The following is a 24035-nucleotide window of genomic DNA, read 5'->3' as shown; positions in this document are numbered from 1 at the left end:
ATGTTAATTTGTGATAGCTCAAAGAGCTGTAATCATCTTGCTATGAACCTGAGGATGAAATAAGCAGTGACAAGGCAGCTCTAAGAGAATCAGACAGATGAAACTGGAGCCCTGAGATCCCACATCTAAAGTCCACCTTACCTCTGGACTTCTAGCTATGGAATATAATAAATTCCTTTATGTCTGAGCCAGGTTGAATCAGGTTTTCTCTCACAGCTGAAAGCAACCAAAGAGAGCTGCCTCATAGAAATGACACCGGCGGGGCACCTGGGTGGCTCAGTGGGTTAAGCCTATGCCTTTGGCTCAGGTCATGATCCCAGGGTCCTGGGATCGAGTGCTGCATCAGGCTCACTGCTCAGCAGCTCCCCCCCCACCCCCGCCACCTGCCTCTCTGCCTACTTATGATCTCTCTGTTAAATAAATAAATAAAATCTTTAAAAAAAAGAAATAAAGAAAGAAATGACACTGGAAGGGAAGATAAGGGGAAAGCAGTGCAGCACAGAGAAAGCATAAACTTGGGACTCATATATTGAAGTTCAAATCCTAACTCTATGATTTACTAGCTGTATAACCTTGGACAAATTACTTAAAACACTCTGAGCCCTAGCTTCCTCATTTGTAAAGTAGCAACAGGAATACCTGCTTTACCTGGCCATTTTGAGGATTAATAAACTAATACTTAGTAAGTTCTTAACCCGCTGCTTGGCATGCTGCAAGCACTCAACAGCTGGTGGCTATTATTAACTATTATTATGTGGAGAAGGAAAAAGGACTCACAGCAGTCTGAGCAGTGATGTGTGTGCAACCCACAATTTTGGCTCCAGCCAAAGGTTTTTCTCCTTGAGCTCTCTTCCTCAAAGCCATCAGTGCAGGCATTTCTGAAAAGGCACAAAACATAACACAGCACTATTAGAGAGGAGGGAATGAGACAGAAAGAATAAACAGAAGAACTTACTCTCTTAAGAGAAGATTCTTCCCCTAATCAGGTTCTTTGTTAGATTGGGCTTCTCAAGGGATCAAGACATTGAACCTGATTTTTCATTCTAAGAGGCTTGCAGAGGCAAATGCTCCAGAGTTCGGATGCCCTATATCCCAGTCCTCCTCATCTACTCTTTCCCTTTTCCTGGTATAGGAGGATCTCCTTGTAGACCCACCAGAGTTCACTCCCTCTCCACAGTGTTTCCTAAGTTCAGATTTCTTTTGTAGTAAAACCACACTTAAATTTCACAAGCGACCAGACCCCAGGACATAAAAAGGGATTAACATGGACAAAAAGACCTAGGCAACTTGAGAAGGAAAAAGTGCTGGCTTTCTTTACCTTGTTCGGCAATTTCAATTTCTCTTCGTCCAAACTCTGCCTGTTTGATGTTCTTGACACAGAAGTCACTGCTTCCCTTAGAGTTCTTTTGCTGCTTATCCCTGGGAGAAGTCTCATCATCAGAGCTATCTGTATAGGAAGCCGCTGAAATGACAGAATAAAAAACCCTCAGGGAGAAGAACAGCTTCCTCTAAAATACCAAACCATGGAGTGAACTGAGGCCTCTTGGCTCATCCACCACCACACAGGTGTACACCTTGATGGCAGACACCTAACACGTAACATGGCAGTCTGGAGCTGCCTCAAACACCTCCTGTGGAAAGTGCTAGCCACAGGTCAGAAAGAGGCAGCCAGAGGGCGCCTGGGTGGCTCAGCTGGTTGAGTGACTGCCTTCTGCTCAAGTCATGATCCCGGACTTCCAGGATCGAGTCCAGCATCGGGCTCCCAGCTCCTTGGGGAGTCTGCTTCTCCCTCCGGCCTTCTCTTCTCTCATGCTCTCTCTCACTCATTCTCTCTCAAATAAATAAATAAAATCTTTAAAAAAAAAAAAAAGAAAGAAAGAGGAAGCCAGAGAGGTTGCCAAAGACATTCCCCCTAGCATTAACTTGGAATCTGGGGCTAGCAATCTTCAGAACGTGAGAGCTCCCTGAATATGCAAAAAGAAAGAGGTTACACCACAATAGCAATAGATTAAAGTTCTTAGTGCAAGATCATGGTCATTAACCTATGGGATTCTCGGATCCAAGCTACCCTTCTCTGTCTGCTGCTTAGGTGCCTCTTGTAATTTGTGTTTTAGCACAATAACTGAACAGATAAGACCTAGAGAACCCATGGGAAAGTAATTAAGAACTGCACAAAAAGTGTTTGTCTGACATAACAGAGCCTTCTTTTGAAGACTGGCTCTGATGAGGCTGAACTATGCCTGCAGACCCAATTAGATATTGACAATGAGGTATTCAGTGTGCTCTCCCTTCTTGCTGGCCTCAGTAGGCCCAGCAATAGGCATTTTAGGTTCCCAAAGAAGTGCATAAATCCTCCTTTGGTATACTAAAATGTCCTCATGATTAATCCATTTAGCAATATACGCTAGAAGGTGGAAGGTCTCAGACTTGTGATGGTGGCTAACGGGCAACTGCTGCTACTCACATGTTTAGCTGAGATCTTTTCAGTCTTCATACAATTCTGTAGATGTTAATCATTTGCTGGATGTTTTAATTTCCTTCCATGGTTTATATTTAAATTTTGGAGGATAGTTTCTTCCTAAGTAGTCCTCAAAGTTTGTTGTAGGGTTTTTTGTTTTGTTTTTTAAATTGTTTAAAAAAAATTTTTTTTAATTTTTTGAGGGGCCGGGGAGGTTGGGGGATATAAAGGCACTACATATCTCTCAATGGGATAAGAAGTACTTCCATCACATTTAGGGGGGAAAAGCTGTAAACACTCAGATCTCCTAAGGTCTATGGTGCTCTGATCTACTTACATCCGGAGAATTAAGGCATTTCTGGGATTTCTTAGCAAAGGATCTATATCTGGGAGAGCTGTAAAAGGCAAGTCTGACCTTGCCCAGTTAATCGGGCATGGCACTACAAAATGTTTGGGCAGCAGGGGCTGAGTGTCTCTCCTGGAGCTGGAAAACTGCCCTAGAGCAAAGTCCTAACACGAGGCAGCAAGAATGAACACGGGCACCAAGGGAGGTGAAGGAATTAGTAAATCCCCAAAAGGACTTTTGTTCTTGAAAGGAATTAATCTGTATAAAGAGTCTGTGGTTCTCCCTCCTAGGGTGAGCAAGAGTTCAAAGTACCTTTGGCAACAGAGCCCAGAAACAGCTTCCTGGGCAGTCATCTGTTTCACTAATCAATACTCAGAAATAGCTTATATGCTGGAGGCTTAGGGGAACCATGCTTCTACCACCTGAGGGAAGAAAGATAATGGCCATCCCTAATCTTGACCATAATTTATAGCATAATTGCTTTTGAAGAAAGTGTTTACATTCAGAATATCCTGAAATTTCAAATCCTTTTCTAGAGGCATAATGATTTCTATGTTCTCCAAAGGCCATTTAAATATAGTGGATATGTGTCCTGGAGTCAGACAGACTTTGAAGTCTCAGTCTCTGTTTCTGGGTATAGAAAAGGTGTTCCAGAACCTGATTAATAGAAGTATTAATTCCTTCATGAATCCAGTCATTCACACATTCAGTTGTTCATTCAACAAATTTTTATTTTGTGTCTACTGTATACCAGGCAGAGTCTAAGTACTGAGTATAGAGAGCAAATACGGATTGCTTTTATCTTCATGGAGTTTTCAGTCTAATAGGTAAGTCAGACATGAAATAATTACAAAATTAATTGGAGATTTTCTTTTCCTATGGTTGTAATATGTGCTACGAAGCTGACTGTAAAATAAGAAGACGTAACTTTCAGAGTCAAGTTGTTGAGAAGATTAAATAAGATAATGTAAGTATAGAGCTTAGTGCAATGCTTGGTATAAAGTAATTAAGCACTCAATAAATGACACCTGATATTATTGTTGGCTTTTGCGAATATTTTTAATTTAATACCAGATACAACATTTTTAAAGGTTCTTACTCAGCGTCAGGATTTTGAATGGGAAAGGAATGACATGCATACAATATTATTTAGCAGTTTCTTTTTTTTCTACCTCCATCATCTACTAACCAAACCAAGCAGCAGGTGGCTGGCTGGCAGGGAGGAAAAAGGTTGAGACTGGAGTCCTAAATCTACCCAGAATAGCATTCCTCTCCTATGCCTCTCCAGCTTCTAAGGATGAGTCAAGGTAAAAAAAAAAAAAACAACCACACACACACAAACAACAACAACAAAAATAACCACCCAAATTTCCTCTTTGAAAAAGCACTCCAATTTTTGGCTTGAGTTGTTTTTTTTCTCTCTCAAGAAGAAATTATTATACCACCTCCCTACTCTAAAAAAAACCTCCCCAAATACAGTATTTTATTTTTTTCATAGTAGTCAACTGATTATAGTTAGCTCAATGTTTTTATTTGAGCCACAAGAGATTTGTTTTCAAAGAGTCCTTTGTGCAGACATGTTATCAGGTGGGAAATAAAAGTATCAGTTGTCTAGATTGTACTAATATGTGAATGCAAAATGGCTGATAGACCCAACCCAAGAGAGGGTATTTCTGCAAACACAATGGAAAGATTATTCCTGAACTAGCATGACATTTGCTTTTTTAATCCATATTTATTTCTGTCACTATATTTAAAGTAGCACATTCATGAAACTATCTGAGATAGCATCAAAGGTTTTTTCCTAAGAAAATTTAGAGAAACCCAACACATATATAATATATACACATGCTTGCATAGTTTCCAAAATGTTTACAGCTGTCACACTCTGAAGCCCAGAGCCATAATTCAATTAAAAATGAACAACTGATAATCAAGGCAATAACCAACTGAAGTACAGCATGAGCTCTAGCTTTACCTCTAATTGGTTGTGACCAATTTTCAGTTTATCCAATTGTAAAATTGGGAGTGTGACGGATCTCTCTCCCATGCTCTTTCTTTCTCCTAACTATCTCCACCACAAAAATCTCATGAATAAATGAGAGTACAAAAAGGGTTCAATTTCTAGGCAGAAAAGTAATATAAAGTAAAATATAACTTCACATGTGGTGTTCTCTTGTTTCATGATAACCCAGAATCAAAATATAACTCTTGAATCACTAATCCGTAATCTATCCCATAGAACATGCAAACATATGTTCTATGGCTCAAGCCTGATGAAGCCTTACCTCCTAGCAGCTGTGATATTATGGGTTACTGCTAGGAGAAGTAGTCAGACTCCCAGATGAATTAGTCCTATTACACTACTTTAAGTCAGACAATTCCTCTTAGGCCCAATCTATTCATTTGGCAATGGAAATAACAGTAGGGACGTGTGTGTCAATGTACAGCAGATTTCACTGATGAATAACGCTCTAGAAATATGTGAAAAGCTAGCAACCAAAACACAAACAAAACTTTGGTATTTGGAAAAATCTGAAAGTAATTTTTAAAGTTTTATAAGAACCAATTATGAACGAAGGGACTTCAGTCTTCCTTTCTTACCTTTAACCAATTAACTCACTGCATAGGCAGCTTTTTTAGAAATATAACACTGAGAATGATTTGACTTTGAAGAAGTCTCTTCTGCTCATTTGTTTTTATGAGGTTCTGTGCTTTAGGAAAGAGTTTTCAGAAGTTTGTTTCTTATAAACAATTTCAGGAACAATGCAGAAATTTTAGGAATTAATGTAGCTCTTTTCAACCTGGGTTCCACTAGAATTAAGCCTTAATGCCTTGAAGCATCCATAGAATACAGATTATTAAATTATTAAATTAAATTATTAATTAAATTATTAAAATTAAATTAAATTAAATTCTCTCCTATCCATCTGAAAGGGTGCTAGTGATGAATCATCCTTCAGAGAACTGAGAAAACAACGTCTCCAGTTCTTTTCTGTGTTCTGTGATTCTGATGAGAAAGATTGATACAGGCTTCTAAATGAAAGCATAGCAAAACTTAGCACCAGGATCTTTAGGCAGAGAGAACAGGCCACAGACTATCCAAACCTCCAAGTAACTTCAGCAAAACAAACATTCTGGATAGGGAGGTACCTTTTTTTGAAAGGTCATAAACCTTCTTCTAGCTGTTCACATACAGAGTATATCAGAGACCTCAACAAAATATGAAGTAAAGGCCTGGACACCTTTTGCCAATATTTAGTTATCAAGCACCTCTTATGTGTCAAGCATTTCTAAAGGTTGGTAATAGAAAAGTACAAAACAGACAAATCTCTGTTCTCATGGATCTCTTATTCAAGTAAGGGGAGAAACAATAATAAATTAGTAAAATACATAGTATGTTGTATGATAATAAGTGCTATGGAGAAAAATAAAGGAGGAAACTTTGATAGGGAATGTTGGGTGGGGTATTTGTACAATTTTGAGAACCAGGATAGGCCTCAATGAGAATGTAATCTTTAGTTAAGAACTGAAGCAGGTAGGATACCCAGCTAGGCTATCTCAGAGCATCCCAGGCAAAGGAAATAGCAAATGCAAGGACCTTAATGCAGGAGAGTGCCTGGCATGTTTTGAAATAACAAAACAGCAGTAAGGAGCCTAGTATGGCTGGAGTGAAACATCTAGCTGGAAGAGGAGGGAAGTCTGGGAAGGTAGAAACGCGATTAGAAACGTAATGGGATGATATAGGGCTGTGTAGGCCACTGTAAGAACTTTAGCCTTTACTCTGAGTGAAACTGGGAAGCATCAGAGAAGGTTTGGAGGGAAGAACTGATGTGACCTGACTTATTTCAAGAGAATGAATCTGGCTGTAGTGCTGTGAATAAACTAAAGCGGGGCAAGCTTGGAACTCAGGAGCTCAGTTTTTAAGACATTGGAGATGCCTATAAAACATCCAAGTGAAAGGACTGAGCAGGTAATTGGATATATGGATCTAGTGTGTAGGGGAGAGATCTGAGGCAGAGACAAAAGCTGAGGCTCAGACGTCAATACATAGTAATTAAAACTACGAGGCTGCATGAACTCATGTAGGGGGAATATAAACAGAGAGGAGATCCAAGAATCAGTCTTGAGGCTCTCCAATGCTACTACTTTCTGTAGTCACTTAAATGATAATGTATGCTGAAAATGGGTTCCAAGTTTTTATTGACATGCATTTGCATATCTTCCTGTATTTAGAAAGCTGTAAGTCAATTCCATATTCCTGGCTTTTCATTTGATCGATATAGGGCATTTTCTGTCTCACCTCATGTTAACTTCTCATTTTAACTCTTGCTTATGAACACCACAGGCAGAAAGAGGTTTTCAAGACCACATAAACACATCACACACGGATCAAAGCCTAGAAAGTAGGTCTCTCCTAACTCCCACACCAGGCCCTGCCCATTGTTCATATGAAAAAAAAAACAAAAACCAAAAACAAAGTGAGGTAACGGAGTTTATGAAATAGCTGCAAAAGAAGCAAACATCCGGGCGCCTGGGTGGCTCAGTCGGTTAAGCATCTGGCTCTTGATTTCGCCTCAGGTTATGATCTTGGGGTCTGAGGGATTGGGTTCTGTGCTCAGCGGGGAGTCTGCCTGAAATCCTCTTCCTCTCCCTCTGCCCCTCACTCACCCCCACTCTCTTTCTCTCTCTCTAAAATAAAAAAAAAAATAAAAAAAAAAAAGGAGCAAACATCATCTTACATTTCATTTTAAAAGCATTGAGTTTATGGAACTAACACTTCCTATAAATTATTTCAGACTGTAAATGGAATATTAGAGCCATAGACATATTTTTTAAAGGACACTTAACCTTTAATTTATCCAGATGAGGATAACCAGGACAGTGGGATGCCCTGAAAATGGTGATTTTTAAAATTTCTATGTAAAATCATTAAATTCCAGGGATTATATGAGAGCTGATAGAGCTCTCATAACTAGATAAAGCAAGAATCGCCCTATCATCTAGAATGCTCCCAAAGAAACCAGATGGCCATTTGTCAGGGACACCAACAAGGTAATTCCAGCATGCAGTGGGAAGCTGAGTAATTGATCTTAAGTTATTTTCTATTTCCAGAATGGTTTGACTCCATGCTCTTGAACTTAATATTCTTTTTTTTTTTTTAAGGATTTTATTTATTTGACAGAGAGAGAACACAAGTAGGCAGAAAGGCAGGCAGAGAGAGAGGAGGAAGCAGGTTCCCTGCCAAGCAGAGAGCCCAATGCGGGACTCGATCCCAGGTCCCTGAGATCATGACCTGAGCAGAAGGCAGAGGCTTAACCCACTGAGCCATCCAGGTGCCCTGAACTTAATATTCTTTTTTTTTTGTTTTAATTTTTATTTTTTTTAAAGATTTTATTTATTTATTTGACAGACAGATTACAAGTAGGCAAGAGAGGCAGGCAGGGAGAGAGAGGAGGAAGCAGGCTCTCCATGGAGCAGAGAGCCCGATGTGGGGCTCGATCCCAGGACCCTGGGATCATGACCTGAGCCAAAGGCAGAGGCTTTAACCCACTGAGCCACCCAGGCGCCCCTGAACTTAATATTCTTTTTTTTTTTTTTTTTTAAAGATTTTATTTATTTATTTGACAGAGAGAGATCACAAGTAGGCAGAGAGGCAGGCAGAGAGAGGGAGAGGGGAGCAGGCTCTCTGCTGAGCAGAGAGTCCGATGCGGGACTCGATCCCAGGACCCTGAGATCATGACCTGAGCCGAAGGCAGCGGCTTAACCCACTGAGCCACCCAGGCGCCCCTGAACTTAATATTCTTAAATGGATATAGAAGGTTGACAATTTTTTACTATAAAAATGGCAACTTCATGTAGTTCAACCTAAAAGGTCCAAGTTTTCCAGGGTGAGTGACATCAGTCAATACCACTTACCAATGAACTATAGCAGGCAAATATGTGTTCAGTTAGAAACCAAGGGCATAAGTCATACTTTCTTATTAAATAAATATTTTATAAGTGCCCTCCCTACATGTAAGGGTTCATTAGGAAGGCAGGCATTGGTTTTCTGTGCAGGAATGCAACTAGAAATACAAATCTAGTGTGCAGGGAGAAGACTGAGCTGGCCTTAAAACTTAGTACAGTTACTGTTTGTATCAATCTTTATATAATATGTATAAACTCACAGTCTAAAATGTTACACATCATTTTACAATGCCCATTTTCACAATTATTATGGCTTCCAGAGTTATATCAACTGCTTCATGAATGCTCAACTCTGGTTATTTTAGCGGAGTAAGATAGGTACACAATTTTTACACTTATCTTTACACAGAAATCCATAGGGATTTACATCATTCTGTTTTGGGGGAAAGGAGGAGTAAAAAGAGAAATATAACAAGTGTAAATAATAATTCACCCAACCTAAAAGTTACAGCTTCCCAAACAAGCTTTCTACAACTTTATATAACAGATACTACTTTCCTATTTGTGTGAAGAACAAACAAAATTTTTTGTCACGATGAAAAATTTCTGAAGATGATTACTATTTATAATGTGAAGAGATAACTAGGGCAAACATTCAGCTTCCTATGATATTCCAACGTAAGAGCAAAATAAAATAGCCCCATATGAGATCAGCTACATAGCAGGCATTGCTGCACAAATGGTCAATGTCTTTAAGGGTGCTGTGTGGTGACAGCTCATCTGGCATTAAATGATAGCTTCAGAGCCCATATATTTGAATTAATGCCACTGCAAAGGAAGGAAGGAGTGACAAGCATTATAACATCACAGCTTGGAAGAGAAAGCAAAGGGATCCCTTGAACTAGGACCCACTTGAATGTTTCCATTGTTTCTTGGTGCAATTAAGCTTTCCCCATTAATTTGCAAGTTCTGAATGGAGGGATGGGAAATTCCTCTTTTATTTTCAAAGAATGGAAAACAACACAGGTCTTTATACATGCTGTTCAATGAAGGTCATCAATAAGTTACATATGCCCACCCTCTGAATAAATTAGAAATCAGGTTTGTTGATCATCTTCTTCTGCCTTTACTGGAAGAAGAGATCTCTATTCAGTTCCACTTTGAATCCTCAAGGAATCTAAAGATTCCATCTAGAATTTTGGTCTAAATTTTGATTGAGAATCAAAGTGTCTATTTCACAGCACAGGTTGGATGGTGCTTAAACGGACAGGAGGGTCCACTGATCACACTTAATTAGCCTCCACAGGTGGGTCCACAGCAGCTCAGTACCCACCTGAGCTGTAGCTGTCGGTAGATGACTGAGAAATGGAACGAGACAGAGAGCGACGTCCAATTTTGGTGGGACGTTTGTTGAATTCTTGCTTCTGGTCAGCAAATTGGATCTGCTAAGAAAAAGAACTCTAGTTATATAAAGGAAAATAACCTTCATTTTGAGAAAGCCGTTGAAGGCTTACATTATAGGATCTTACCTTCCTTTGCAGTTGATCTGATTGTACCAGCCCATATTGGGAATGTTAAGACTTTTTGGAGAGAATGATTTTTAAAAATTCTTTACCCATTATATTTCTATCAAATTTAAATCTTTAATCAACTCTGGCTATATAACTTTTACAATAGAATTGCAACAAAAAAGGAGAATGGGTTGTTCCGGTAAAAATCAATTTTTAGAAAGCTGAGTCATATTCCTTTCTATACTTTTGCTGAAAATTAAAGCTGGAAAGAATCTTTGAGCCTATTTATCCTAATATTCACATATCTAGACGAGAAAACTGCAAGGTACAGAAAGGTAAAGTGACTTGTCTACAGATTTTAAAAATCTCAGGAAATGGGATGGTATAATGAAAAAAAAGATAGGCTTTCCACTCAGAACTTTCTGAAACTGCATTCAAATCCTGACAATGCCACTCATTAGCTATGTAATGTTAGTCAAGGGGCTTTTGTGATTCTTTCTCATAAATACAGCAAAGACAAAAGTATTTACCTCACAAGTTTTAGAGAGGTTTAAGTGAAACATGTAAACTGTAAAACATTGCAATAGATTGAGTAAATCTATCCCTGACTCCCACTCCTACAATTCAGTGTTCTTATAGTAAACATTTACTTATTATTTTAAATGTTTGGTATCATAAAATACCAAAAAAATCACAAGACTGATTATCTGTTAACTATAACATAACAGATGTAGAATGAGTAGATAGAGGACTGGACTGACTATGTATAGACAGCAATACTCTGGAGGTTGCATTTTTTTTTTTTAAGATTTTATTTATTTATTTGACAGACAGAGATCACAAGTAGGCAGAGAGGCAGGCAGAGAGAGAGGAGGAAGCAGGCTCCCTGCCGATGCGAGGCTCGATCCCAGGACCCTGGGATCATGACCTGAGCCGAAGGCAGAGGCTTTAACCCACTGAGCCACCCAGGTGCCCCTGGAGGTTGCATTTTGGACCAATATCTGATAATTTTCTTATTAATTTTATCTCTCCTACTGTTGGAGTTTCCACCACTTTACGAAGCAAAGCTCATATAATTTATTCAACAAATGACGTTTTTCTTTCTCCCTAATTGAATGTCTGTATAATTGCTTCAGTTATTCTGGATCCAAGGGAGCATGGAGGCAGGAAGGATCAAAGATCTGACAACTACCTTTCATGTCAAAAAGATGGTTCCTTGGTGGGCAGAACACAGACACAGCCTAGCAGAATGAAAGCAACTGACGGCTCTGATTCCTGCAGTTAGAGGAAACTAGTGAGTCATTTGAATATTGAGAAGAGGAGACTCATACCAAACTGCATTAGCTTAGCACGCCTTTTAGGGGAATTCATAGCATTTTCATAGCTGTAACAACAAATGAAGCCTGTGTTAGTACTTTAGAGTTTGCAAATTGTTTTCAGTAATAGGAAAATTCATTGGCCAAAAGCTCTTTGCAAAGTGAAAAATTGGCAAAATTGACTATTTTGCTAAAGTAGCAATTTATTTCAAAAAAGATACAGTGCTCTTTCTATGCATTCCCACGGGATATACATGAACTTCCAGGTACTTCTCCTAGCACAGCATTCTCACACTGAATATGAGTATCTACCTGTATCCTCCATAAAGACAGGAGCCATGCATCTTATTCACCCTTCTATCCTCAGGCACAAATGCCTGACACACGGTAGGCAATCACACACTCAAACAATGAATCTGAAGTAGCCTATTCTAGCTTCACTGTCTGTACTTGGTTGAATATTAAGGAAATATGGTAAGCAGAACCCAAATCTAAAGTTAAAAGCATTCTGGGGGCAAAAAAAAAAAAAGGTAGGCAGGGGAAGGTGGGTGAGAAGACGGGGAGGAGGGACAGCAGTCAAGCTGAAAACTCTGGCTTTCATTTCACCACCCCTGTTCAAGACAATTATTATTATTTTTTTAAGAGGCCCGTCTAGGAAAAGGAGTAGTAATTGACTTCCAAAGGCCAGGATGAGTCACTAACTTCAGTAGTACTTACTTTGAAAAAAAAAAGTAACAGATCAACCCTGCCTCAGATATGCTTCCCCCCAACCCATACACCACTAGAGGGGGCCAGCCACAATGCCTCTCTAGATATGTAGGATCAGGAGTGGGTGGGTGCACACCATTTTACCCCAATCACGCTAACCCGTGGAGCTATCTGGCTGCTCATCTTAATCCAGTTTCCCTAAACTAAGCTCTCTTTTCTCCAGTCTTCTCCATTACAGTAATTCCTCCCACCAGGTCTTTTGGCACTAAAGACGACTATGCTACGCTAGCTTTCTCCACTTGAAAACATAGGGTTCTAAGTCTTATTTACGCATTAGATGCTGACCTCAAATTTAAAAGAGAAGACTATTAGGAGACTGAATTAGAATTCAGTCTAGTTATATAACTAGAATTAGTTATATATACTTTTATATATACTTTTCCCAAGAAATAAATGTTAATGTTTTACTGACGACCAGAACACATGGCTTAAGTAGGTCATCTCTGTTGCCCAATTCTCAATTCTCCTAAATGTCATTACATTCTTCAACTCATAATACAATCATTCCCCCCACCCCTCCCGCCCAGGCAAACTACTCTGGTCCATTCCACCCCTATCTTTTCCACCTTGTGTGAAATCAGAGTCCTTTAAGTTAACCCTCTTTTACCATTTTAGAGAGAACTGCCTAATTCCAACAGGCAAGGGAGGGAAAGAGTGTTAGGAGAGGGGCAGCTCACCTTATGCCAGAAGCAGGGATGAAAGCAGCAAAGGAGGGAAAAGCAGCTGGCCTATTACAATAATGGTTATCGCGGCAGCAAGCCTGGTTAAATAAGAGCTTAGCCTCACCTGGGCTTTAATCCCAGAGTTGCCATTGACAATGTATTTCTTCCTGTTGCCCAGCATAGTGACATTACCAGCCCTACTGCCACTTCTCTGGTCCAGGGACCCTCGTGGCTAGGCCTTTAAACTTTCCTCATCAGCAATTCTGTTGGCTATGGTTCCAGCTAGGTTTTTTTGGGGGGGGGGTGCTGCCCTTCCCTGGAATCCCTGAAGCAGCTCCAACAACCCCTTCAGCAGTAGAGCCCAACTTAATAAGGCATTTCTGTTAGTGGCTCATCAACCATTCCTAATTCTGGTAGCTGTTTTGCTTTTATTTTTTTTTTTTTTCCTAAACACCTAATTACACGGATCCTCTGACCTCTAAACCTTAACAAGTCCCTTGACAAGGCCCAACTTGCAGGCGCATAACAATAGCTTATTTATATAACCCGTTCACTTTTTTGCCTGCTATAATTAACTTGCTAATTAGGTTCCTTTTTAACCTTACCTCCTCCTTTTCCATGTCAGATGATTTTAGTTAACCTAGTCTCATTAGAAGTAAATTAACTACAGAGTCACTAAAACAATGAGGGAATTTATTAAGAAGGTAAGAAAAAAACGGTGTCAAATGCTGAGGCAGCCTCTCTACGCTACACCGTGTCCTTGGGTTTGTCAGGCTGCGGACACTGGTTTTAGCTCTGTCACCAAGGAAATCAACTCTCTCAGCCCATTTCTTTACTTTTAATTGTGCCTCTTTTACACAGGTTTTGACATATGGTTCCACAGTCCCATCTCAAGATTGTTGCTGATTAGATGGTGAGTAACTCTGTTGTTTCCAAAGTTTTTCAAAAACTGTGTGTTTTGTGGGAAGTTTGACTACAAAGGAGAATTTCCTATTTCCTCAGAGTCCCCAGAATCACAATGGCCTTGTTACATATCAAATAAAGAGTCAAATGAAAGGGCAAAGAATCACATTATTTATTTGCTGACTTCTGGAAGGGGCCCAGTAAATAGGAAAGCTACATTCGGCTGTATGTTACAGAGACAGGAGTGGGAATGTGATTTGAATTCTTCCTTTAAGAAAAAAAAAAGACTGGTTGTTGAGCACAAGAAAGAACGTAAATGGTAGATTTTTTTTTTTTTTTTAGGATAATCTTTACCTTGAGAGAAAAGATCTCGGAAGAATGGAATAAAGGGAAGAGAGCTGATATTTATTAAGTTCCTACTATGTACGCATAGCCCTGCATATATGTTGCTTCTATTAATCAGTATAAGAATCTTACAAAGTAGGCATCATTATTCCCAACTGACAAATTAGGGAAGAATTTATCTTAATCATAGAATTAGATTAGAAAACAAATGATTTGCTGGATGTCTCACAGCAAATCAGTGATGGGACTGGAACAGGAGCCTGTGTTTATGACAGAGCCAAAGTTCTTTCTACCACACCACACCTTATGATATTAATCAGAAGATGAAAAAAGTCCCCTGGTCCTAATCCTAGGTACACTAGCCCCACCCTATTCCTCTTAATTTATCTTTAAAATTATTTGATTTTAAATTACACTTAAATAAATAAATAAATAAAATTATGCTTTAAATTTATTTTTTTTAAAGATTTTATTTAGTTATTTATTTGTCAGAGAGAGAGAGAGAGAGAGAGAGAGACCAAGCAGGCAGAGTGGCAGGCAGAGGCAGAGAGAGAAGCAGACTCCCTGCTGAGCAAGGAGCCCGATGTGGGGCTGGATCCCAGGACCCTGGGATCATGACCTGAGCAGAAGGCAGCAGCTTAACCAACTGAGCCACCCAGGCGTCCCTAAATTTACTTTTTTTATCACATTGGGTCTCAGAAATGATATCAGCCCAGATGGTCTTGGGGCTCTAATCAAACAATTCTAAAATGACTACTCATAGACTGAAATCTAACAGCTTTTTTTTTTTTTTAGATTTTTATTTATTTATTTGACACAGAAAGAGAGAGAGGACACAAGCAGGAGAACAGCAGGCAGAGAGAGAGAGAGAAGTAGGCTCTCTGTTGAGCAAGAAGCCTGACGCAGAGCTCTATCCCTGGACCCTGGGATCATGACCCGAGCTGAAGGCAGATGCTCAACCATCTGAGCCACCCAGGCACCCCTCTAACAGCTCTCTAACTGGCAACTTTGCCCAATGCCACTACCAAAAATTAAAACAGAAATTAACTGAACTCAAATATGATTCACCATCACCCATAACAATCCTGATCTCCTACTCATAATTTCACAAAATAAGACATATCAGTCTTTTTCTGCTTGCAGAGTGAATCACTAAATTTCTGCCCTTCCTACTACACTCTCAGCTGGTTCTGGATTTTCCTCACTCAGATGAAAAGGAACTTGTTGGTCCAAGGCTTCACTGACAAGACAGACCTGGGCCAGAGGGAACAACAGATCTATACCAAATCCAACTAGAAGACATTTAAGGACACTATTAAAACAGAAAAGACTTACTACTTAACAAGTTTATCTAACAAAGTAGTTCTCAAACTTCAGATGCATCGAAATCATCCACAGAGCTTATTAAAAGGCATTGCTAACCCCTATCCCCAGAGTTTCTGGTTTAGCAAATCTGGATGTGGCTAAAGATTTTGCATTTCCAACAAGCTCCCAGGTGATTTGATGCTGCTAGTCTGAAGACTACGCTTCAGAGAACCTCTGGTCTATCACTTACTCCAAGCATGAATAAAGCAGCCTTAATGCTCTCCACTCTCTCTCCTTAGCCAACCATTTTATCCTATCTGTGACTACAACCATGGAGGCATATTCATAGGCAGAAAAGTTTATTTGGAAGGTCTGAGAGTAGAATGAAGTGATCCTTTATATGCAACATAGGATATAAAGAGAACTGGGCCTAAATCTGATTTTCACAATTGAAGGCTGTTAAGAGCAGATGGTTAATATATTAAGAAAAATAGGACTCATGGGGAGGACAGAAGATCTATTTATCCTACAGAGGATCAGGCCAAGAGAAAACAATTCCTTTTCAAGTACATAAAGTCATACTACAAAGGATGATCACAAGTGGTTTTCTCTCTCTCCATTTCTTAACATTTCAGAACTTAACACTGGTAATTCTCATTTGTAAAATGGGAATAGTAAAAGCTCCTTTGCCTATCTCAAATGTGCACTGAGGAAATTTTTAAAATGATGTGTATAAGAAGGCTTTGGAGACTATGTGATGATACATAAGTAAAAAATATTAGCATTTCTGTTCTTTTAGGTCAAAAGTTCTTCACCAGAGTCCATGGATGTCTAGACCTACCCCCAACATAGAATGCAAAATTCTGCATATGTATATATTTTCCTGGGCAGAGGGCCCATAGTTTTCCTCAGTTTCCTAAATGGGTCTCTGCTTTGAAGTGTCAATCCAGACCCAGAGTTACAGTCAGGTTACCTCTACCACCATTTACCAGATCCGTTAAAGATTTTACTTTTACTTCCAAGCAGACATGGTTCAAGCATTCTTACACACATCTCTTTCTCCCAAGCTAAATGAGTTGCCTGAACAGATTCTTCACCTATAAAAGAGATTATTTCTAGCCAAAAGAAAATTGGGTAACCAGCTGGCTGGGTATTAAGGAAAGTCAATCAGATTTCCTATGGAAAAGTACTGAGTACTACAGACAGCTTGGATGGGAGGAGGAAATATCAAAATGTAAAAACTTAAGAAAAAAAAAAAAAGTTACTGCTGCTCTCCATGCACGTAAGAGGAGGTAATTCACCTACCAGTAGAGACTAAAGATTTCTCAAGGGAAGTAAAAACATTAATAAGGACAGTCTTTAAAAGGATATGTTCCTCAACCTTTTAGCTATAAAATCCCTGAACAAGGCTAAAAAATCCTTCACATGAAAACAGCTAAGGAGCAGAAGCTCCAGAAGTTTTCCAGTGACTGATGGAATATTAACTTGAAGGTCTACCTCATCAATTCTCAAGATGGGGAGTCTTCAAACCTTGTCCTGGCTTATTTCCCTGCTGGGAATCAGAGATGTGAGTACTGTCAGCTGCTGTGTGTGGTCTGAGTCCTATTCTCTAAGGAGTATGCAAGTCCCTTATTGCTGTTGATCATTAACAAAGAAGGACATCTTATAATGCAGCTCTCCTGCTAAATTTTCCTCTTGAAAGAAGGTTTGAGAGTCTTGTAATGTTTCCTTTGGAGGCAAGGATAGTCTTGGTGGAAACTTAATTACATTACTGTATAAACTGGAACATAAGTCAGATATTTGGCTAAAATCTTCTTCAATTGAAATTTTGGCCCCACTGTGGGAGATGGCTCCAGGGTTTTCTCTCGGATATTAAAAAGCACTCTAATACTTCATAGGTAAAGTCTGTAGGCAATATACCATAGAGGGTCCTTGATGACTCAGTTTGCTGGGTAAGTGGGTATCAGTGGCAGCCTAATGAAGCACTTCTAGATCAGATCAGAAATTAATGACTTATGTGGTATCTGAAAGAAAGCCTCAAGAGGTTAATCTTTGGCAAGGAAAAGATAGATAAAAAACTGAGTTAATGAAGACAAGCTCCGCCCTACTCTTTCTTGCTGTTGTTAAAAAATTTTTGCTGATCAAAAGTATCTTCCTGGTTTTTGAGCAAGAAGGGCAAAGAAATCTCTAAGTAAGAATGCTATATTGAAAACAAAGCAGAGTTGCACTTCATTAAAGAATGTTTTCTAGAAGTTGGGAAGTCCTAGATGATATCCCTTAAGCAATGGTCACTAACTTGTAAGACAATTTTCTTGTTCCCGTAAATAAAAAGAAGTAGTAAAGGTTCAGTAGGAGCTCCTCTGGAGAGTACTGCTGAGCAGATAAAACAGGGAGGACTAGCAAGAGAGTAAGAGTTACCATAAAACTTTTATTGATTCTGAGTTGACACACTAATGTTCTGTGGAATTCTTCTGTAATACTCCTTTATCAATGTACCAAAGTAAAAACAAACAAACAAACAAACAAAAAAAACACCAAAGTTTACTATCTTAACGTGGTCCCTCCCTTAAGAGAACAAAAACTGTTGCTCCCCCTTCTTGTTTATTAGTGAGTGGCTAGAGATTCAAAAACAAACTTACAATCCAAATAGAATTATTATGTGAATCCTTTCTATCAATTTTAAAACACTACATTATTTGAAATAAGCCTGTGAATGGATAGGATTTCTTTCCATCAAACATTTTAAAACTGAGCACAAGGTTCCTAAACAAGATAAAAAAAAAAAACAATAACCCCAAAAGAAATAATAAACAATAGTTATGACAGTGAGAGTTGAAATGTGGGCTCTTCAGTTGGGCCTTTGTCAGGCCTACTATACTCAATCTCGTTATAGATGTTTATTTAAGTCCATAATTCCATAAACACTGAAAAGAACTTGGAATATGTTGTATATAAATAGTCTAGCCAGTTTTCCATAGGGAAATACATACACACACACACACACACACAGAGCTGATATAGACTATAAGAACTCGGGCTAAACCTAGAAGAGACCAGACAGGAACATGAGGATAGTTGCTGTTTTTAAATCAGAAGTTGAAACTAGATCTAAAGTACTAGGTTTTATGTAGTTCTTATCAACGAATAAGTCCTTACATTTAAATTATATCAGAAATATCTATCAGGCAAATGTGACATTTTGAAGAACAGTACCAAGAAAGCTATAGTTCCTGCCCTTTAGAAATAAAACACATAAAGAATATTTGGGGAAATGTTTTGACTGGAGAGAAAAAATGGGCAGGTAGGCAAGAAATATCTTACATCTTCTCATAGACTTGAGAGACCACCATTTCCACAAATTCTGTTCCCCCCTCCCCCACTATTCATTTTCTTTACTCCCGTGAGAAATAAAGTAAGCATCAGCTTGCAAAGAGAGTGCGAAGCAATCACAGGAGAATACAATCCACGCAGTATACCGGCGGCAGTTGGGGGAAGACCAGGCCAGCACAGACAACCAGATAATAAGGTGACTCTGGCCAGGCACCTCTCAGACCTTCCTCAGCTTCACTCGCAATTAAGAAACAGGGGTGATCCAGGACACAGGAACTCATCAGAAATTAGAGGAGTAACTGTTCTCCCAACCACAGATCTTGGTAAGGACTTGTGTTGACCCCTGTCACCTGTCAGAAATGGTTGCCTCAATACCAAGAAACAGAAGGAAAAGCAAAGAGACCAAAGAACTCACCATCCACTCAGGCACGTGAAAAGCTGAGGTGCCCTCATTACCGTCCCAGTTCTCCATAGTGCAGGCTTGGGTAATATACGTCCAGAAGCAAAAGGGAAGGCTGATTTGGAAATACCAGGGCTTTTTGAGAGCCCCAAAGCAGAATCAAACCTAGTGATTCAGAAATTTACAATATCTAGCAGAAGCTGCATCCCTTTCGCAGAGGCTTTCTATTCAAATTAAGATCATTAGTCAACTGCCTGACAAGTCCCTTACTGGCCTGCTTCAAACCTTCTGCTTTGGATTCAAAATCAGACCTGATGCAAGGTTCTTTACCCAGGCACTGAACTTCCCACAGGACACTCACTGTTTAATGCTACCCAAGCACGCAACCCCTGCCTCCCCAGTGGGGACTCTCTGCAGCAACAGTCAGGCTTCCTCTCTTTCCTGGTGTGTAAGACACTTGTTAATTTCCCCCGCCCCTCAGGACACGTCACTGGAGGCGCTGATACCAAGATCAATAAGGATCGAGGTCAAGAAGGCACTCCCATTTCTCAAGAGTTGCTTGACTTGGATCAGCACAGTAAACAGGCGTTTCCTTGAAATCGAGAGTTCTTTATGGCTTCAAATTTAAACAGCTAGGCAGAACTTCCCCATCTGCTCACACCAGGGGTCTGGCACCAAACTCGGGCATATCTCAAGTTAAATTCTTATTGTAAGGGCGATTTGATTTGGATGGTGCCAGGGAAGATCTCTTGCAAAATCAGAAATTAGAATCTCTTAAGAAAAGTTCTAGGACCACAACTCCCTCTGCTGGCTCCCTGTGCTATATCCATGAAGGTCCAAGAGCCTTCAGCTGCAGAAACATAGATGCCTATTGTAAACCCGCTGCATCCCTGAAGCCAGTCAGGAGCTACTACACTGTAAGTTTAGAGGGAGCCAAGGTTTCCAATCAAGATTAGGGTTGCCTCCTCTACTGACTGAGCCAGCCAGGTGTCCCTGGAATATCATCTTTCAGAGACACATGCGTAGACTCGGATATGATGAGACAGCTTAAAAAGGTCTGATTGGGGGCGCCTGGGTGGCTCAGCGGGTTAAAGCCTCTGCCTTCGGCTCAGGTCATGATCCCAGGGTCTTGGGATCGAGCCCCATGTCGGGCTCTCTGCTCAGCAGGGAGCCTGCTTCCTCCTCTCTCTCTCTCTGCCTGCTTCTCTGCCTACTTGTGATTTCTGACTGTCAAATAAATAAATAAAATCTTAAAAAAAAAAAAAAAAAAAAAAAAAAAGATTAGGGTTGCCTCCAAGTTCCTATCCAGAGCAGGTTTTTACTCATCAGTTTGGTTTTGGAAAGAGGCAGAATACCAACACAGTAGCCCTATACACTTACTACCTTAAGGGACCTCAGAAGCTGTTCCCTCTTAGGTTTGTAGGCCAGCTCCCTCCACATACTTCAGAAGTTTGGAAATAAGACAAGACTAAAGGTGGCCTACCTGCTCTGCTCATTCCTAGAGTGTATTATCCATAAGAGTACCACAGATTGATTTTAGGCGTAAAGTAAGCCCAGTGAGATATGCCTGCTTCAGACCCTTTGAAGGACTAGAGACTCTTTCAGTGTTAAGTCCCATCACAGAGGATAATTTTTCTAGAGCTGATGGTTATAATATTAAACTCAAGATTACTGGTTCATTGCCCCTTAGGGCCTTCACTGGTTAAGAGAATAATCCTTTGGATGTGGAATGGACAGGAAAGTAATGTCTAGGGGAAGAGGTATTATAAGATGCCAGAGAAGGCAAAATTCAAATGCCTGACCTGGATGTCTAGACTAGAAAGAAAGGCAGATGAAAGTAGAAGGGGACTGTTGACCTGGTGAATACAGAAGGGTCAAAGGATGAGAGACCTCAGGGTAGGTAGAGATGAGATGTAATAAGAAGAGAGAACAACAGGGCTGCCTTGGTGGCTCAGGGCATGATCTCAGGTCATGAGTTTCAGCCCAGTGATGGGCATGGAGTCTGTTTAAGATTCTCTCTCTCTGTCTCCTGCTGCTCCTCCTGCTAAAATAAAATCTAAAAAAAAAAAAAAGAAGAGCAAATAGCAGAGGTGGAAGTAAAGGAAGCTATGGTCACAGAGAGGCTATGGAGTGAAACAATGAGTGATGCCAAGATATAGAAGGCCAAAGAAATGCAGCAGTGATATGCCCTCTGAGGTCAGCGCGTTAATTCTGATAAAGCCTTAGTTGCCAGCCACCTCCAGTCATTGTCCTCTGACTCTGCTTAGTTAACCTCCCTCTCCCTCCCATTTTCCAATCCATACAGTGGAATAATAATAATAGCCCCCTTGTAGGATTGATGCAGGGATTTAAAAACAGTGTATACACTAAGGGCTTACTAAACAGTGGCTCTTACTTATGTCATTATGCTGTGTCCTTTTCCACCTCATGCCTTTGCTCATGCCATTTTCCCAAATTGAAATGCATTAATTCTGCCTTCACTTCCCTCATCTTCACATATGCAAATTCCTCAAGGTCTGGCTCAAATGATAGTACTGCCGTGGAATTTCACCTAGAAAAAGAACCCCCTTTCCTCTACTATTAGTCTTTGGTCACATCACTATTTTCACCCTTTCTCAAATTAAGGATACCATGTACATACGTTGTCCCTCATTAAATTCCAGGCTTTTCAAGGGCTTAGTCAGTTTGAATTGTCCACAGTGTCTGGCACACAGTAAGGGCTTAAGAAATTTTCAAATTTTGTATGCTGTATGTACACCTTACAGTACTCTGGAGGTAATTTGTATAATCAGTGTGTTCAGTATATTTATGTCCATTTTACTGAATTTGGAACATTATTTTATTATACAGGGGCTTAGTTATACTACTGCCCACAGCTAGGACTTATTTGTGGTGAGTCCTTAATGGGGTTTTAATCCTTAATTATATTATCTCTGCAGGAATATATAATCCATTTTCCATTGCTTGATCTGCATCAATTGTATTCCATTATGAACTGCATCATAATAAAACTCTTGCGAACAAATCAAGGCCAAAAGAGTGGAGTCCAACCCTGAAAATATTTCAGTGATCAGCAAATTACTAGATTATCGGTGCCCCTGTAGATGTTTCCTACATAATCAGTTATTAAATAAATGGAAGATGACTGCCCTCATGGTAATGTTAAAACATGCAAGAAAATGACTTTTAAAGAAGATAGGGGTGAGAATAAAAGAATAAGCACAAAATACATCACTTTTGCAACCTAAACTGTCATTTTAGTTGTAACTTTTTGTTTGTTATTTAAATTTTATTTATTTATTTTAGAGAGAGCCAGAACACAAGAGCTTGGAGTGGAGGGAGTGGACAGGGGAGGAAGGGGAGGGAAAGAAGTCTCAAATGGATTCCAAGCTGAGCAGGAGGCAATGCTGGGCTCATCTCAACCACCCTGAGATCAGGACCTGAGCTGAAACCAAGAGTCTGAAGCTCGACTGACTGGGCCATGGAGGTACCCTGTTTCGTTTTTTTAGTGTAGGGTTGTTTTTTTTTTTTAATATTTCATTTATTTATTTGGCAGATTTGACAGACAGAGATCACGAGTAGGCAGAGAGGCAGGCAGGGGCGGGGGGAGAGGAGGGGGAAGCAGAGCGGAGAGCCTGATGTGGGGCTCTATCCCAGGATCCTGAGACCACAACCTGAGCAGAAGGCAGAGGCTTTAACCCACTGAGCCACCCAGGCGCCCCTTTAGTGTAGGTTTTAACTAAAGTAGACTTCCTTTGTAAACTGCGGCCTTACTACTTCGTTCTGCAATGACTGTGAAATAAAAACACAACAGGAGCTGTTAATCACATTTGGGGACCGAAGGTCTAGGAACTGAGTGGGGGTGCATATGGCATGAGGCATGGGTGTAAGGTATTATTTATAAAGTTGTTTATGATCAAATTTCATTTTACCGTATAGAAGGAGCATGAGTAAGACTGCACATGGTTATCTATAATCACTCTCAACATTTAAGTTTGCAACTTCAGAAAAAATAAGTTACACAAAGTACATGTGCACCTATGGCCTTCAGGCTTAACAAAAATTGACCAAGTGTGTGAATAGCTCAAAAGAATCTCATCTGTGCTCTAAGAAGAACAACTTGAAGTTGTATGTGCCCGTTGTGCTCCTACCAGTGGTGATGTGATGGCAGTATGGCTAATGAAGGCAAGCCAGGTGACTTGCCAGAGTGAGTATATGCTTGGATAGAGGAGGAAAAAACAAGTCAGTATTTCCAGGGGGTCAAAGTCAAAAAAGAACCACACAGTGGTGAAGAAGTAACTACAACAGCAGAACAGTTTTAAATAAGAGGTGATAAATCTGGAACCTAGAAAGTCATAAGGCACAGGACAAAGAATACACAAATGTGACCCTGTCCTCTATTCCTGGCTTGTCTCTAATGGTTTTATTAGATGTTGGCGAGTCACCTAATTACTCTCTTCTTCAGTTTCCTTATTATAAAACAAGGGGGAAGTGGGGAATAGTGTGACTGTGGTAGGTTAGAACTGGTTCCTTCCAGTTCTGACACACAGTATCTCTAAGCTGTCTGCTTTCTCTGAAGCTCTAAGAAAAAGTGGTAACTACTCCTTATAAGGTAACCTAAGTTACAGCTTATTGTACAGGCTAAGATTCTTAATCTCCTGAGTTCAAAGTTCCATCTGGTCAGTTATGAGGCTGGCTGGAATTGGTAGGCCTCAGATCTCCGCTGCCCCTGCAACCCGGAAGTGCTAATGTTACCATAGCAAATGGGATTGTTGAATTCT

The 24035-nt window shown here is 40.0% G+C and overlaps 1 protein-coding gene across 2 annotated transcripts in view; it reads right to left on the bottom strand.

The window, feature by feature from the left end:
- The window catches only part of AHCYL2 (adenosylhomocysteinase like 2), a 161196-nt gene that overhangs the window by 31148 nt on the left and 106013 nt on the right, over positions 1-24035 (bottom strand). For both annotated transcript variants that reach the window (XM_080818004.1, XM_080818003.1), the window contains exons 2-4: positions 10048-10156; positions 1319-1462; positions 778-878 (exon numbers count right to left, since the gene is read on the bottom strand). In XM_080818004.1, coding sequence (XP_080674130.1) covers positions 778-878; positions 1319-1462; positions 10048-10156 — 354 coding nt within the window. The remainder of the gene's footprint in view (positions 1-777; positions 879-1318; positions 1463-10047; positions 10157-24035) is intronic.

This window comes from Martes martes, assembly GCF_963455335.1.
Source record: "Martes martes genome assembly, chromosome: 11".
NCBI lineage: Eukaryota > Metazoa > Chordata > Mammalia > Carnivora > Mustelidae > Martes > Martes martes.
This window is presented reverse-complemented; position numbering and strand designations above follow the sequence as displayed.